The following is a 17916-nucleotide window of genomic DNA, read 5'->3' as shown; positions in this document are numbered from 1 at the left end:
CTCATCTTTCTTCCCAAGAAACCCAAAGCAAACCCGATCCCCAGCGCCATGTCTTGCTGCTGTGTTCCCCGTTGCTGCTGCAGCGTCCCCACCGGACCTGCCACCACCATCTGCTCCTCTGACAAGTGCTGCAGGTGTGGAGTCTGCCTGCCCAGCACCTGCCCTCACACCACCTGGTTATTGGAGCCCACCTGCTGTGACAACTGCCCACCCCCCTGCCACATTCCTCAGCCCTGTGTGCCCACCTGCTTCCTGCTCAACTCCAGCCATCCCACTCCAGGCCTGGAGAGCCTCAACCTCACAACCTACACCCAGCCAGGATGTCAAGACCCCTGCCTCCCTCCAAGCTGCTGCTGCTGAAGGATGACTGCTGAACTTGGACCCTGACACTGAAGAAGCCAGAAGAAGCTATCTGCTCAGGGTTCATGTGCCCGAGTAGTTGATTGGTGTGGAGGGTGACCAGATGGCCCAGAAGTGGAAATTCTCCCTTTTACTTTGATGGAAAGAAAAAAAATCAAGATCTTTTTATGGTTATTCAACTAGATCACCACTTGAGTCATTCGGGCAGGTGAATGTCATCTATTATCAAAATACTATTGAAATCATAAACACCTAAATATATCTTCTTGATCATGCTACTTCTTGAGTCTCATTTTTTGTATTGGGCAATTTAATAGAGGAAAATTACTTGGTTGGTGGTTTTTTCCAATAAATATTATTTCTCTGGCTAAATGTGTTCTTTGTTAGCGTTTTTAACATCTTTATTTAATCTTTTAAAATATGCAAAATAAAATGGTTATTTTATTTGGGAAAAAAAGGAAGCTTAGAGAAATTGTTAGGACTAAATTTCTAACAATGGCTTGCTAACTTTAAACTGCTTATATCTTCTCTTCTTCAGACAAATTTTGGGGTATGCCAACATTTTATTTTCTAGCAAAAGGTGAATCATAGAATTAACTCAATTAATTCTTAAAATATCACTAATAAATGAAAAAATGAAGCCTTAAGTGAATGTTATTCAACATTCTCAAGTCATGAGATTAGTTACTAAGAAAACCAGAATTCAGGTCATAATATACTTTTTACATCATAGAATTTATCCTACAAGAGCCAGAAACTTAGTGAATCAATTTTTGATATCAATTTAAGATATTCAAGAGAAGCAAAAAGTCTTAATAACTTTTGACAAAATCATTACATTATGGGGGGGAATATATTGGATCACACATTAAAAAATGGAAATTGTTCAGTTCTAAGACCTAGGTCATTTAGTGGGTCTACTGATATTTTTTACCTTATTTTCCTTTAGAAAAGATTTAAGATAGTAAGTTCTAGTAACATGGCACAAAGATTATGTCTGTACTTGCAATCCACCAGGTCAACAGAATGTCAATAATTTTCAAGTGATAGACTAGGAGCTAACACTAAAACATAATATAATCTACAACTTGATTATACTTCCCTTCCCCAATCAACTTAACTTTATCTTTAGGTTATTCTTTCCCCAGTCTTAGAGAGACTACTAGGTAAATGTAGATACAATGCAGATATGTGGTTATAATACACAGTATATGGTGATTATATATACGTTGGACATGATATAATATATATATTGGTTGCATATGCATATACACAATACATATATAAAGATACTAGTCAAACTCTGCAAGAACTTTGAGATAAAACCAAAACAGTGCATGTGAAAAAGAAAAAGGTTGGGCAAGGAAGAGGAGAAGCAAATGCCTTAAAATAATCATGTTTTCAAATGTCCTTGGTGTGTCTATCAGTCTATCTAAAAAGGGATTTATCAGAGGATCCCAGAGACTTATGCACACATCAATTTTGAATGAACAAGACTTCAAAATCATGCAAGAGGTGGGACACAAGCTAGAATACTTTCAATAAGGGATTTAGTCGTTTTGCTCACTTAATTGGTCAACATTTCATAATTGCTTCTACTATGCCTGGCATCATATTTATACTGGCAGTATAAAGATTAGGATTATCAAAGTTATTACCTAATGTGCCTCCCCAAATCTGGCAAAGGATCCAGGCAAGTTACTATGATTATAAAATATGTGCTTTGTACATGCAGAATAGATATAATTATATAATGTAGTGTCATTCTGGCTGTGACTGACATGTGAGCAACATACTCTGCAAACACGTAGCGACAGTAACTAAAACCCAGATTTGGTGATTCAATGTCAGGGTGAGCGATAGTTATGAAAAGCCTCTAAGCTATCCAGACTAAGCATTAAAAGATTACAAAGTAGGAATAGTTACTCCAAACAGAACAGTGGCTTACTAATTCTTGGAAGCATTAGAGATGGGGTTAAGAGGATGAGGCAAGAAAGGAGATCTACATACATAGACATCCTGAGGCAGGGATTCACAAACAAAGGGGCTTAGAACCTCCATGGCACAAGGGAACTGAAGCAAGAAACTAACATAATCATATTTTTGCTCCATCTTTTTTCAGTATTAAATTGTAATAGATGTTTTCACTGGCATAGACAGCCTTATTAACTATTGAACAGTACGGTAAATGCTAGGCAATGTTGTGTGTGTGTGTGTGTATGTGTGTTTTCAGCACTTTGACAATATCCTACCTAATGAAGAATCATTGCTCTCCTGAATTTCATAAAGGAAAAATACCCTCGTTATCTTTAAATGACATGTTTTTATCACTGACACATCCTTTAAACTTGCATTTTAAACCACATTAAAGGTAGCTCCATCCTAGTAGATCCTACACTTAGTTTTTTAACAAGCCATCTAAGGGAGACAACCTTACCTCTTCAGGACTCATCATCCTAATTTATACACTTTCTATGAATGAGGACCACTGCATGGAATATGGAGTCTAATAAAGTCTGAAAGTTTTGCCATAAAAGAGAGGCGTTTATTACAATAAATCTGTTGTTTTACAACTGTCTCTAATCCATTATATTTAGTTTTATTTATTTAAAATGAAGGCATAATATTCTACGCAACAGTCTCAATCCCTTTATCCTTACAAGGTTGACTCAAAGCAACATGGGATCTAAATAAGAGATTCATAACTTTCAGTCATGAAATACTGATTTTAAGAGTCTGTAACATTTATAACAGATTTCTTTGTAACACTTTCCCTAACTGGCAAAAATAATTTTCTTCTGCTCATTGATTTTTGCCCTTAAACTTGATATTTTTCCTCTCTGTAATAGCGCTTTATAATGATACGTTAGGTGTATGATAACCTTCCACTACACTCTAAGTTCCTAGAAAACAGAAGTGAGGGCCAGAGAGATAAGCTGGTCTTGCACACGACCAACCTAGGTTCAATCTCTGGCGACCCCCAGTGTACCAGGAGTAATACTTGAGATGCCAGGAGTGAGTCCTGAGCATCTCCATGTGTGTACCCCAAAACAAAACAAAACAAAACAAAAAACAAGAAAAACAGGAGTGATGTTTATTTGATTCACTACTCTGTATATGGCATTTATCACAGTGTCAGGCTATGGTACCTAAAAAATAAAGGTTAATGAATTTTTTAAATACTGAATAAAGTGTTAGTGAGTCCTAAATAAAAAGGATTTACTTAGCATGAATTTATTTACTAAAAGTAAATATGGGGGAGGACAGATGCCACAGATATTATAAATATTTTCTTCTAACAGAACTAGAGAAAAAATTAAATATTTTAATTTTTATAATAAACATAATTATAATGTTTTGTGTTGTTTTTATTATTTTATTTTATATTTATTATATTTTATTTATATATTATATTTATATTTATTTTAATTATATTCTTATTATAGCTCAGATATCTATGTACAATGCTATTGTACCCAATCTCCACTACCAAAGTGTCTATGACCCTCCACACTGTCCTTATGTCATCTCTGATCTGATCTTTATTCCCCTCTGTCTTTCCTGCCCCTTTACCCCTGTTTATTACCAGTTTTATAATATGAGACCAAGGTTTGTCATTTTCCAATACTATTTTCTTTTTTAATCTATATATGCCACAGATTAGAATAGTGAGACAATACGGTGTTTATTCTTCTCCCTCTGACATGCATTGTCTAACATGGTGCCCTTCAGTTCCATCCATGTTGCAGAAAACTATAAAAAAATCATCTCTTCTTATCCATTCGTTTGCTTTTTGACTTTTGAGTGTTCCCACATTCTGGCTATTGTAATAAATAGTACATGAAGATAGGTGTGTATTGATCTTTTCAAATTAATGTTTTGGGGATAGATGTCAGGAACTAGAATCACTGGGTCATCAGAAGAATTTTATTTTTACTTTTTTGAGGAATCTACATATTATTTAGCAAACTTCTAAAATTTTTGAAATCTGTTCATTTCTGAGACACTTTCTATAATTGTAGGTGTAGACTTTTATGTTAATGTTTGCTAATGCCTATAAAATACCTATAAAATATGTTTTATTTACCTTCAAAGTTTAGTCTATAAATTTTCTCCTGTGATAACTTTTAAAATCTTCCTTTCTTTTGCCTTAAGTTTGATCTTTAATTTACTTAGATAAATACAATAAATTATCTTTAAATATCTCATTCTGGTTGTCCAGGGGCTTTTGTTCATTTTATTTCACAGAAGTTTCACATTAATCTTCTAAGTGGAAGAATGTAGATATTATTAATCCTCATTTTGCAGAGAAGAAAGTTAAGGTTCAAAATGTGAATTACTGGTCAGAGTTATAGTACAGCAAGTAGGGTGCTTGCCTTGCACATGGTTGACCAGGGTTTGATCTCTAGCATCCCATATGGTCTCCAAATTCCCACCAGAAGTGATGCCTATATGGGAGTCAGGAGTAAACCCTGAACACCACCAGGTATGGTCACAAAACCAAAAATAAGAAAACAAAAACAAAATGTAAGTTACTTGGTGTAACAGAGAAGGCAACAAATAGTATTAGGACCATGAAGTACTCTCTGACTTCTAATGTATTTCTGCAATTCTACACTAAATCCCCAACCGAAGACCAGCCATATTTATGCTCAGACACACTGACATACTTTTAAGGAAGAAGTGAGAAGGTAATGAGAAATCTATGGTTTGAAGGATGAACCAATGAAGATTGAGTGGAAATGTTTGTATCATTATGTTGGTGGTAGACGAAAACACACACAATCTGGGTGTGCCCTAAAACCAGACTCCAGTTATTTTCTACCGAGACTACACTGGGTTCGGGAATCAAATGTACTTCGTTGGAGTAAAAAACAAAACAGAACAAAATGCAAATGAAATCAGCATGAAAAGATTAATCTTGCAGAGGCCCCAAACCTCACTTTATATTGGTAGCCATTTCACTTGAACTTTCATATTGTAACCCTAAATTGTTCTTTTATTTGTAGGATAAGTTAAAAATTCAACTTTCTTACAATTAGAAATTAAGAAAGAAAAGCATGTCAGTTATCAATAGAAAGACAATGCACAACAGAATGTTTGAACATAGCTTGAAATGAAAAAGTGAATTCAGTGATTATGAAATGTTATTTTAACCCACAAAATTAGCAAACATTTAATAAAATAAATATCTGTCAAGCATGTAGGAAAACAGGATTCTCAAACCCAGCTGGTAGAAACATGTTAATAGAAAAAACTAAAATACAAATATTCTATTCTGGAAGACAGCATAGTCATGAATATTACTGAACTAAAATACCGTCAATTTGCATTTACTTCAATAATTCTACCAAGCAGTAATTTGTTTCAAAAAGAGTCAGAAATGGGCATATTTATATATACACATGAATTTATATTTACACATACACTTGAATTTATGTTAATGTGTATTCTCCAATGAACATAATTTTAATCTTTAATCCCAAAGCTAAAAGAAATAAATTTAAGTTCAGCTTAAACTGATAGACACCAATCAAGGTAAGGAAAATAAAACCGATTAGAATGAGAGAAAAGGCAAACAAACAAGAGGTGCACGTCATCCTTTATTCCCAGGAGGGCTGGGTGGTAGAATTATAATAGCAGAAGCCATTGGTGATACCTCATAAAATGTGTGCTCCGAGGACAAATAGCAGCAGTAATAAGTTCAGATTTAGCAATAAACTCAACTAAAGGTCAATTAGGAGAATGGAGTCTCTTTACGAGCATCTAAACGTCAAACCAATCAAAGGATAATGGGCACGCTAACACTAACAAGAACCAGGAAAGAAGCCTCCTGTTGGACCCACACCCATTGGAGAAGGTATATAAGAGCCCCAGAGCAAGGAGACACTCACACCTCAGAAGCCTCATCCTCCTTTAAACCAAAGCAATAAAAGCCACAGATCCCCAGCGCCATGTCTTGCTGCTGTGTTCCACGTTGCTGCTGCAGCGTCCCCACCGGCCCTGCCACCACCATCTGCTCCTCTGACAAGTGCTGCAGGTGCGGAGTCTGCCTGCCCAGCACCTGCCCTCACACCACCTGGTTATTGGAGCCCACCTGCTGTGACAACTGCCCACCCCCCTGCCACATTCCTCAGCCCTGTGTGCCCACCTGCTTCCTGCTCAACTCCAGCCAGCCCACTCCAGGCCTGGAGAGCCTCAACCTCACAACCTACACCCAGCCAGGCTGTCAAGACCCCTGCCTCCCTCCAAGCTGCTGCTGCTGAAGGATGGATGCCCAGAGACTGACACAGGAAGAATCAACCCAGAAACTTGGGGGCTCCCCTGTCTCAAGACCTGCAATTAATTGACTCTCCTTTTGACATTGGAATAAGAACGGTACTATCACTCAACCTTCCGGAAGCAAAAGAAAAAGAAAGAAAGAAAAAAGACAAGGAAAGAAGGAAATAAAGGAAGAGTGGGAAAGAGAAGAAAGAAAGAAGGAAAGAAAGAAAGAAAGAAAGAAAGAAAGAAAGAAAGAAAGAAAGAAAGAAAGAAAGAAAGAAAGAAAGAAAGAAAGAAAGAAAGAAAGAAAGAAAGAAAGAAAGAAAGAAAGAAAGAAAGAAAGAAAGAAAGAAAGAAAGAAAGAAAGAAAGAAAGAAAGAAAGAAAGAAAGAAAGAAAGAAAGAAAGAAAGAAAGAAAGAAAGAAAGAAAGAAAGAAAGAAAGAAAGAATAAAGAGAGGCTTTCAATGGTCATGTAGCAGATGTTACTATCAAATCCAATTTGAACAGGTAGAAGCCTGAGTTTTTCAAAGTTATTCAATTCCTTCCTCTAAAATGTATCTTTCTTTGGGTGCTTTGGAAATCTCCATCCAGTCTTGGATGGTATCTTTCTGGAAACTGAAGAACTTCTTCATAATCTTCCTAATAAAGTTTACATCTCTGGCATAGAACAGCTGTCTAGAATTACTTTTGTTTATTTCTATAAATTCATGAAATTTATTTCTGAGCTTCAAACATTGACATTTTAAGAAAAGTGAAAAACATCTGCAAAAATGAAAATGGTGGCAGGAGAAACATTGCTTGTTTTATTGTTCTTGCTGTTTTAAAAAAACTAAATAGGCTTGCAAAGAAGATGATCCAATATGTTGGCAAACTCAAAAGTAGACTTCCCTTGACTGTCCACCCAAAACATGGTTTAAGATAGATTGACAAATGTTGGACATGGTAAGACAAATTATGATATAAAATCACTAATCCAAGTGCCTTATCAATTTATATATCATATTAATATCATAATATTATTTATTTTATAAATATATTCAAGTACCTACTATATATGCTCTGCATTTTATTGTCTACAATCAGATTGAATTAATATTTTGGCTTGTCATGCAGTTAAATACACAATACCTATTTGTTTCTTTATATAATTCTTAATCATTATTTGTTGAGTGCTAATAATTATTTATTTAATGCTAGGCATTGTATTATAACTAAAAATATACGAACTCCTTACTAATAATAGCATAGGGCTATGAGAACAATTAATAAATGAAGAGGACTGGAGAAATAATATAATACAGGGGGTAAAAAAACTAGCCTTTCATACAGCTGACTTGGGTTAGCGTCTGTAATATCACATATGGTTCCCTGACAAGTGCCAGCAGAAAGAAAGAAAGATAGAGAAAAGAAGAAAGAAAGAAAGAAAGAAAGAAAGAAAGAAAGAAAGAAAGAAAGAAAGAAAGAAAGAAAGAAAGAAAGAAAGAAAGAAAGAAAGAAAGAAAGAAAGAGAGAGAAAGAGAGAGAGAAAGAAAGAAAGAAAGAAAGAAAGAAAGAAAGAAAGAAAGAAAGAAAGAAAGAAAGAAAGAAAGAAAGAAAGAAAGAAAGAAAGAAAGAAAGAAAGAAAGAAAGAAAGAAAGAAAGAAAGAAAGAAAGAGAGGGGGGGTTGGGGTGTGAGGGGGCGGGGTGGAGCTATACTGGGATTCTTGGTGGTGGAATATGAGCACTGGTGAAGGGATGGGTATTCGAACATTGTATAACTGAGATTTAAACCTGAAAACTTTGTAACTTTGTAACTTTCCACAATAAAAAATTAAAAAATAAAAAAAATAAAAATAAATAAAAATAAAATAAAATACATGGTTGTAGGGAAAAGTGCCATAATGCTGGAAACAGAAGCAGAAAATATTGTTATTTGATGATTATGAATATTTTAAATTATGGAAAATATATTGACAGTAAATGGAAAACTAGTACTTCATTATTAAGGCAGGATAATTATTAAATATTTTTCTTAAAAAGAAAGAAAGAAAGAAAGAAAGAAAGAAAGAAAGAAAGAAAGAAAGAAAGAAAGGAAGGAAGGAAGGAAGGAAGGAAGGAAGGAAGGAAGGAAGAAAGAAAGAAAGAAAGAAAGAAAGAAAGAAAGAAAGAAAGAAAGAAAGAAAGAAAGAAAGAAAGAAAGAAAGAAAAGGGAAGATTAAAAATGAATAAGTAGTCAAAACAAATTGATGAGTAGCCAAAGGAATATGGAGAAGTATCCAAGAAAAAATAAGGCAACAGATGTCCCCAACTGAGAAAGGATTCAAGAGAGAATTACTTTGTTCAGCTCCATATGTCTGGTCTGAGAAACAAATAGAGATTCTAAGGGAGTTAAGGTAACTCCCTTCACAACAGCATCCTAGGGAGGACGTTTTATAAAGAAAAGTGCAGAAGTATGTATGAAAGTTTTTACAACGTGCTGGCAGAGGGTTGTATGTATGCTTTGGATTAAGTTACATAATTTTATCAAAGTGTGACTGCTGAGGATAAGAAACTAAATTGAGAAATGAGAGGTCATTCAATACCAATACACATTGAAGTTCCAGACGAGTTAAAATGAAAAGAAGCTGAAAGACTTTCAGTGAGGTTAGGGTGAGAGTTAGGGTTTACAAGCCGGAGCAAAGAACCAAATCCTACCTGCCCTAACAAGGCCTAAAACCCAGTCTAAGAAAATCAAGACTGTCCACTGATTTAACTTCCCTCAGATTAAAACTACACATTGAAAATAGCAATTTAATCAAGACATTCTAAAGCACATTACTAATGAGTTTCATCTAATTAAAAATTTCTTAACATATGAAATAGCATGGAATTATGAAAATTATATCCATAATCAAGAGAAAAGAGCAGCCAACAAAAGCAAGCAGTGATTGGAATTAATAAAAGCCTTAAGCAGTTACAAGTATTTTCATAGACTTAAAGGGAAAGATGAACAAGACATGAGGGGAAGAGAATGGACACAAGGAAAAATCCCACCAGAAGGTGGATTTTTCTTTAATAAAATCTAAAAATTGAATTTGAATAAATAAGAGAAAAGTCTATGAGATTTCTAGAACTAAAGAGTATTGTTTGAAACAAAGCATGCATAGTCTTAGTAACGGAGGTAGATATGGGATATTAGGAATAATATTAGTGAACTTTGATTCCTCAAGATCAAAATATTAAAAAAATTAATATTAAAATAAATCAAAATTATCTAAACTATTAGAACAAAAATGTTTTTAAATAAACCGAATATGGGAAGCTGACAACAGTACCAAGTGGTCCAACATGTTAAACATTGGAGTTCCAGAAAAATTACAGCAAAACTGATGAGATGTAAATAAAATAAAATCCAACCTGATTTAAGGAATCCAAAGAAATTATTTAATCTATTTATTTAAGCCGTCTAAGTTTTGTTTTAGTGTTTCTTTAATTTTTCTCATTGTCTGCCAGTACCTAGAAAATACTATTCAATTAGAAAACAATTAAGTTTTTTCTGGATCATGAAAAGCTTGACTTTCTCAGAATAGCAGACATTTTATCTTTATATTGATTCAAAAATTCAAGAGATGATTTTCTTTGTGCCCCTCTGAAAGTAAAATAAAAAATTAAATTAAAGGCAAGAGAAGTTAAATACATGGTGCTTCATAATAGAGATATTAGTTAAGAGAGACTTCAATAAATCACATCTCAACTCACATCTATTTGGTATTATACCAGAAATTTCATTATATAGAGTGATAGCACAGTGCATAGGGCCTTTGCCTTGCATGCAGCCAGCCCAGGTTCGATTCCTCCGTCCCTTTCAGAGAGCCAGGCAAACTACCAAAAGTATCCCACCTGTATGGCAGAGCTTGGCAAGCTACCTGTGGTGTATTCGATATGCCAAAAACAGTAAGAACAAGTCTCACAATGGAAACGTTAATGGTGCCCGCTCGAGCAAATCTATGAATGGGATGACAGTGACAATGACAACCCCCATTAAAAATATATATCAAGTTCCAGTATTTTTCCATTTTTATTAAATAAAAACCTTTAAAAAGCACATTCATATATACATCCAGGAGCATGCATATATGCATGTGGAAAAACAGATTCCAGAGCTCAGAAGAAATGTCTTCTGTAGCTTTCTTTCATGTCCCTATTCCGAAGTACAGACAATTAGGATTTATGAAGTAACTAAAATATTTTAACTTAAAATGTGTTTCACTCTTGTATACTTGATCTAAAAATGAGACATGGGAAATACAAAGAAGGCAACTTTCAGGAAACCAAAGCATACAACATCATACAAATTAAATAACTAATTTAAATTCTGTTCTAAAGGACACGAATTATGTCTGCAACTTATGCAAATTTAATTTTCTCTTTTTTTTAACATTTTAGCATTTTTTCTATGGAATCATTATTTCCTTTTGGGCCCACACTTGGCTGTGTCCAGGGATCACTCCTGGTGGGACTGAGGGACCATATGCGGGTCCAGGAACTGAAACTGGGTAGGCAACATGCAAAACACCCACCTTATCTGCTGTATTATCTCTTCAGTCCCTGCAAAATGACTTCTCAACTTGCCCGTAGGCAGAAATGGTTCATATATATACAAAACACACTCATATCTGCATGTATATGCACACATGCATGTATTTTAAATACAGTATTTACCTCACACTTCTACCACTGAGCACAGCAAGGTCACAAAAGTCATTGCAAAGATTGCTAGTCACACAGAACATTTTTATGGGGGTGGCCCAAACCAATAAATTGCATTTAATGAATGGTAATGTTAATTTTAATAGAAAACATAAATGATTTTCAATGCACAGAATCAAAACCTTGTGAGAATATTCTTTTCCTTATTTTCAGTGAGTGGAATCTAGAATAACTAGCTGACCAAATCTTTTATCCTTCTTGATTCTGTCAAAAGGGCAATGCCTCCTATGAAGAGTTACTAGAACAATTCTTTTATCCTCCTGGCACATGGAATTGGTGTCCTTATATAGTAACCTGAAGTTATGTCTCCTTTATGAGGCATAAAACTTCCTCAACAAACAAACAACACTAATGAAATGTCTGTATTAAGACTGGTAGCCACCAGCAGTGATGGAGAAAACATCCGGTGCATCCTGCAAATAACCATTTTGGGGGGTGCTCTATAAAAGTCTCGGAAGGAAGGGAGACTGTGCAGTCAGTCACCTGGAGCTTTGCCGTGCATCTTGGTTCTTCTCTTGCAATAAGATGACTTCTGAGTGCTCCCCTGCAGGCTGCCCTTCAGAATCCAGTGCTGGGGATTCTGATTGTACAATTGCTTTGAACTGTTGTGAAGAAACCACGTGTCTCACCAGCACATGTGCTTCCTCAAGATGTCAGACCCCTACCTTCCTCTCTAAGTCTTGCCTGACAACTGGTTACCTGGCACCATGCTACTTTGCCGGAAATTGTAATATGCCCTATTTGCTTGGGAACTGTGTTTGGTGCGAGGATGGGGCATTCAACAGCAATGAGAAGGAGACGATGCAGTACTTGAATGACAGACTTGCCAACTACTTGGAAAAGGTTCGTGGCCTAGAAGAGATGAACGCAGAGCTGGAATGCAGGATCCGAGAGCAATGTGAAGATGACATCCCGTTGGTGTGCCCCAACTATCAGAGCTTCTTCGACACCATTGAAGAGCTCCAACAAAAGGTCTGGTGTCTCATTGCCCTATGTCCCACCCTTCTGGCCTATGATTTGCTTCAATCTTGTACTTGTAGAGGCTGATCTATTGAGGGAAATGGGGAAGGGGCATGCCCAAAGGTTATGTGATGCAGAGAAAAGGTCACTGAAAAAACAACAACAACAACGAAGTCAGAAAACATAAGCACTAACTCCAGTGCTATCACTAATTATTAGTGACTATAATAAATCCACTTCTAGATTTCAGCTTTATCAATTTTAGGATGATGAGGAAGTTATATCTAAAAATCACTTCTGCCTGTAACCTAATGCATTCATATTGTTTCTAATATAGATGCTAAAATATATAATTTCACCTAGTAATTATTTTCTTTCCTTGCTGATGAATTTTTATTATCATAGATAGTAAAATGGTCATAATAGAATTTACTTATGAAGAAAAATCTAAGTGAGTTGAACTGACAAGGAATATTGCAGAACATGTTTGATCATTTTTTAAAAATGAATGTTTTTATTTATCTGCTTTATTTATAAATAAACATGGGCTTTCTCTTTATAAAGTGATATGATTAATAATAAAAGTGGAGTAATTACTCAATGAACATTTCAGCTTCCTTCAAAGAACTATTGATGACATAATGAAACTTACTCCCCAGATTTTGTGCACGAAGGCAGAGAATTGTAGATTGGCAGTGCAACTAGACAACTGCAAAATGGCTGCTGATGACTTCAAGTCAAGGTAAGTTTCACCTGAGTTTGAGAATAATTTATTGTTGTCTGACTGTCTCATTCAGATACACACAAGCTACAAACGTTCCCTAACAGCATATTTGAAAGCCAAGAATGTGTGCCAATCTCAAAGTTGTGGTTATTATGGCTGTAGAAGAAATTTTGACACACGTGCCACCTCGAGTTCATGTGTCACATCTGTATGCCCCACCATGGGGCACTGTCTATCAGAGTAAGCACTGGCTGCATCTCTTTTGCTGTGAAAGGTACGAGTCTGAACTGTCTCTTCGCCAGCTGGTGGAGGCTGACATCAGCGGTCTACGTGGAATCCTGGGTGAGTTGAATGTGTGCAAAGGTGACCTGGAAGCCCACGTGGAGTCTCTGAAGAATGATCTGCTTTGCCTTAAGAAAAACCATGAAGAGGTGAGCAAGCAGAAAAATTGCTCGAGGGATCTGAGGGGGACAGAGTTAAAAGGACAGATTTCATCTGGGATAGATAGAGGTACGCCATTAGCCTGGTCATTCAGTGTGCCTCAGACTGCGGGTGGCAATAAATCTTGGCCAGTGCCAGATGAAGAAACCAAACTCCCCTCCAGCATTGCTGGTATACAAGCAGATATGTCACACATGGCTTTCCTGAAGACTTTGTACCCCTCCTGCCTCTAATCCATACTGTCACTGTTACTGTCATCCCGTTGCTCATTGATTTGCTCTAGCGGGCACCAGTAACATCTCCATTGTGAGATTTGTTGTTACCGTGTTTGGCACACTACCACGGGTAGCTTGCCAGGCTCTGTCGTGTGGGTGAGATACTTCTGGTAGCTTGCCGGGCTCTCCAAGAGGGGCAGAGGAATCGAACCTGGGTCGGCTGCGTGCAAGGCAGACGCCCTACCACTGTGCTATCGCTCCAGCCCCTCTGATCCATAAGGTATGAAAAATAGGTCTGATAAAGAGTGTGAAACTATTTCCAAAAGGAGAAAAGGCTCATGTAATACTAGGGCAGCCTCGTATTTAAAAATACTGTGCATATATAGACATTTTAAAGATCATGAAAGGGGAGATATATATCTACCCGATATCAATGAAGCTGATAAATTAAAAGTTGAGTGATATAATAAGTCTGTTTTCCTCTCAAATGTTGATGATAATAGCTAACATTTATTGAGCTATAATTATGTGTCAAGGACTTTTCTCATTCTTTCTGTATGTATTCACTCATAAATTCCACAATCGCTTTCTGGAACTGACAAAAGATTATTACACATGTTCCACAAATTCATTGAATGGAGACAAGTGATTTGACCCAGGTCCTCCCAATTAGAATGTCACACTTTTACTCACGACTCCAAGGAACAGGAATGAGGTGCCATTGAGATATCAAGATGACAGTTTTCCTTCTCTTTGACCTTCTTTACTCATTCCCATGTTCAGGAGGTCAGCGTGCTTCGGGAACAGCTTGGTGACCGACTCAGCGTGGAGATAGACACTGCGCCCACCGTGGACCTCAGCCGGGTCCTGGATGAGATGCGCTGTCAGTACGAGAGAGTGCTCGCTGACAACCACAGAGATGCAGAGGAATGGTTTGCGGTCCAGGTCAGCACTGTGCAGAGCCAGGAGATGCTCTCGGCCTTCCAGATTTGCCGCCTTATTTGCCTTCTCTAACCATGCCTATGTTTCAGACGGAGGAGCTAAATCAGCAGCAGCTTTCCAGCGCCGAGCAGATGCAGGACTGCCAGACGGAGCTCCTAGAACTAAAACGCACAGCCAATGCCCTGGAAATTGAGCTGCAGGCACAGCAAAACCTGGTGGGTAAGGGAAAGACAGCTCTGTCTTGCCACTAAAGCATCAGGCCCTGAGCTACTCTCCCTTCTTCCATAACCTAAAAGAGAGACCCAATGTTCATGAGGCTGAAGAACTGAATTTTCTATTTGCTCAGATTCCCTTGCCTTGACTTTTTCCAAGTCTGTGGTTTACTCAGAAAAATGCAGATACAATAGGTCAAGCACTAGTACTTGCATCCAGGAAGCACCAGTCTTTCCTTTGGGGCTGAGCATGGTCCTGCAGTATCCTCCAGAGACAGGAAGATGGGAAAAAGACAGGAGCAAAATGAGAGAATCTGCTGTCTCCCAGCCAAAAGCTCAAGCATTCCAAGGGGTTGTCATTATTCTACCTTTTGGGTTTTGTTTTGCTTTAGTTTAGTTTTATTTCATTGGGAGGCCACACCCAGCAGTGCTTAGGGCTTATTCCTGGCTCTCAGCTCAGAGTGTCATTCCAAGAAGGACATTGGGGATCATATGTGGTGCCAGGGATCAAATACATGTTGGCCAAGTGTAAGACAAGTGCCATAACCCATGCACAATCTCTTTGGCCCATGTTCCAGTGGGTTTTAACTCTCTTTGGAGTTAAGCTCACCAGTATCTCTAAGAACAATTAATTTCCTCATACTTGACATTGTACAACAAAAGCTTCTCAAGGTCCACACACACTTCAAGCCAACAATTCACTGCACCCCACTTCATCACACACTCCAACACCAAATTCCAGTCTCTAGGGCCAGTCAAACTCACTGGATATGCTACCTTGGGTCCTCACGTGACTCGCTGGGGAATAGGAGCCGAGTGCCCGTCCTGCAAGTGGACCAATGCTCATTTAAGACTCACAATATTCTGGTGGGGCAATTCTCTCCATGAACCATGTTCGATAGATGAGGAATACTGAGATTTGGTTAAGTAACAGAGACTTTTAACAGTTGTTAAAAGGCAAATATGAGGGGCTGGAGAGATAGCATAGCGGGTAGGGTGTTTGCCTTGCACGCGGCCGACCCGGTTTGATTCCCAGCATCCCATATGGTCCCCTGAGCACCACCAGGAGTAATTCCTGAGTGCAAAACCAGGAGTAACCCCTGAGCATCGCCAGGTGTGACCCAAAAAGCTAAAATAAATAAATAAATAAATAAAAGGCAAATATGGAAGTCAAATCCAAGCGCTCCACCTGAGAAGCCAGGAGTTCATAGTCAACATTTCCTCTCCAATAGGGTGAGTCCTCCTTAAGCTGCACAAGAATGTACGCTACAGTGACAGCGTGCATAATGGTAGAAGTCTTAATTAACTCTTAAATAACAGCCTTTCAAATTTCCTCGGGCATTGTTCTAAGTGCTTTACACACAAGGCTTTGATTCTCCTCATCATCCTAGGCAGAGGTTCTTTGCATCTCCTGCTTGTTTGCTCATTTTCTGGAGTAAAACCAAGGCATGAAAAAGCAAGGTCCTATTTCTGAAATTACATGGCTGGAAACTGTTAGAGCAAGGAGCCGAAGACGAGCAAACTGGCCCCAAGACCCTCATACACATGCTCTCCCTTCCACAGACAGAATCTCTGGAATGTACCGTGGCAGAAACTGAGGCCCAGTACAGCACACAGCTGGCCCAAATGCAGTGCCTGATCGATAATGTGGAGGCACAGCTGGCTGAGATCCGCTGCGACCTGGAGCGACAGAACCAAGAATATGAGGTGCTGCTAGACGTCAAGGCGCGGCTAGAGTGTGAGATCAACACGTACCAGGGCCTGCTGGAGGGCGAGGACAGCAGGTAAGTGCCACATTCATACTCTTAAAATGCCCTGTGATTCACAAAGAGGCTGGGTAAGAGAGTCCCAGTTCCCTAGGGGTAGGCTGGGGTCCAAGCACCCTCTGGGTAGAAATGACCTTCAAAGAGAGATGAAAAGTGACTAAAACTAATCATAGAACAGTAGATATATTTTTTTAGATATTCTGAAGCAAAGTAAGTATCCTGGGTAACTTTTCATGCCAGTGGCTCTCTCTTTGCTCCTCTTTTTCGTTAAAGGGAGATGACAACTATGCATCAAAGATGGCATTTTCAAGTGAAGCAACTTTCATTGACTTTGACTCAAATGCTACTGCAATTTGAAGTGGCAAATCTGAGCCCTGGGATAAGATGGGCTTCAGCCAAATGTTAACTCTGCAGAGAATATTCCTCAGATACTCATTTGTAGGGCAAATGATGGCAATATTTTGAGTTGATTTCCCCCCTCCACCCCCCGCCCAGCTTTCTCTTATTAAACTTAATTTTAAATGTTTTTTTTTTCTCCCACAGACTTCCCTGTAACATTACCTCTGCAACCAATACATCAAGCCATGCTGCCGAGTCATGCCCAGAATACGTCATTTGCACAGTTGAAAGCTGCTGTATGTGAAGGTTCCACATGCAGCATGGTGGCAGGCTTGAAGGTGGCAGAGTCCTCAATAGGGGAAGGCACTGCAGTCGGCATCCACACTGGGAGCCCAAGTCAAGACTTTCATATTCTCAAACCCTGCTCTTTTGCCTTGCATGCAACTGACCCTGATTTCATCCCTGGCACTGCAGGGTACTTCTAGCACTGGGTGTGGCCTCCCAAAACTTACTAAAATTGCTCTCTAAAGTATATATCTGCTTTAGCATTTACTTTCTCCCCTACTTACTTGTGATATGCTCGGAATCTATAGTTTTTCTGCCAATCTCCAAGTAAAATGGTTTTTACTCCTTTAGCATGGTAAATATAGTTTTTGTGTGGCTTATTACTGCTAATGTTGTAGCCAATTTCTGCATTGGTAATTTTAAAACTTCTTGTTTTAAAAAATTATTGATTTAAAAAAATCAATAATTTGATTTTGCATAGGTCCATGTTCTAACTCCTCAAATACAAATAGATTAACTCATCCATGCAAATCGCCATGTTACAGAAGATAATTGTATGTGTATTTTTAAATTATGCACATAAAAAGAAAATAAAATCAGTCCTAGTTCTGTACCCAAATACCCATTGTCAGTAATTCCAAGAACTTCCAGTTTTAATGTTCATTATAGGTTTTCCGCT

General features: G+C 37.8%; 2 protein-coding genes across 2 annotated transcripts; both read left to right on the top strand.

Moving 5' to 3' along the window:
• Positions 1 to 6314: 6314 nt before the first annotated feature.
• LOC105943022 (keratin-associated protein 3-3) lies at positions 6315 to 6693 on the top strand. The gene has a single exon (XM_012932835.2). It carries the CDS (start codon positions 6315 to 6317, stop codon positions 6624 to 6626), a length of 312 nt encoding a protein of 103 aa, XP_012788289.1. The 3' UTR covers positions 6627 to 6693.
• Positions 6694 to 11878: 5185 nt separating this feature from the next.
• On the top strand, positions 11879 to 17256 carry KRT40 (keratin 40). Its single transcript, XM_055133308.1, has 7 exons — positions 11879 to 12325; positions 12973 to 13055; positions 13312 to 13468; positions 14477 to 14638; positions 14725 to 14850; positions 16411 to 16631; positions 17157 to 17256. Exons 1-7 carry the CDS (start codon positions 11879 to 11881, stop codon positions 17254 to 17256), a joined length of 1296 nt encoding a protein of 431 aa, XP_054989283.1.
• The last annotated feature ends 660 nt before the right edge of the window (positions 17257 to 17916 follow it).

Source organism: Sorex araneus, chromosome 3 (assembly GCF_027595985.1).
Source record: "Sorex araneus isolate mSorAra2 chromosome 3, mSorAra2.pri, whole genome shotgun sequence".
Classification (NCBI taxonomy): Eukaryota; Metazoa; Chordata; class Mammalia; order Eulipotyphla; family Soricidae; genus Sorex; species Sorex araneus.
Note: the sequence above shows the minus strand (reverse complement) of the source record. Positions and strands in the feature narration are given on the sequence as shown.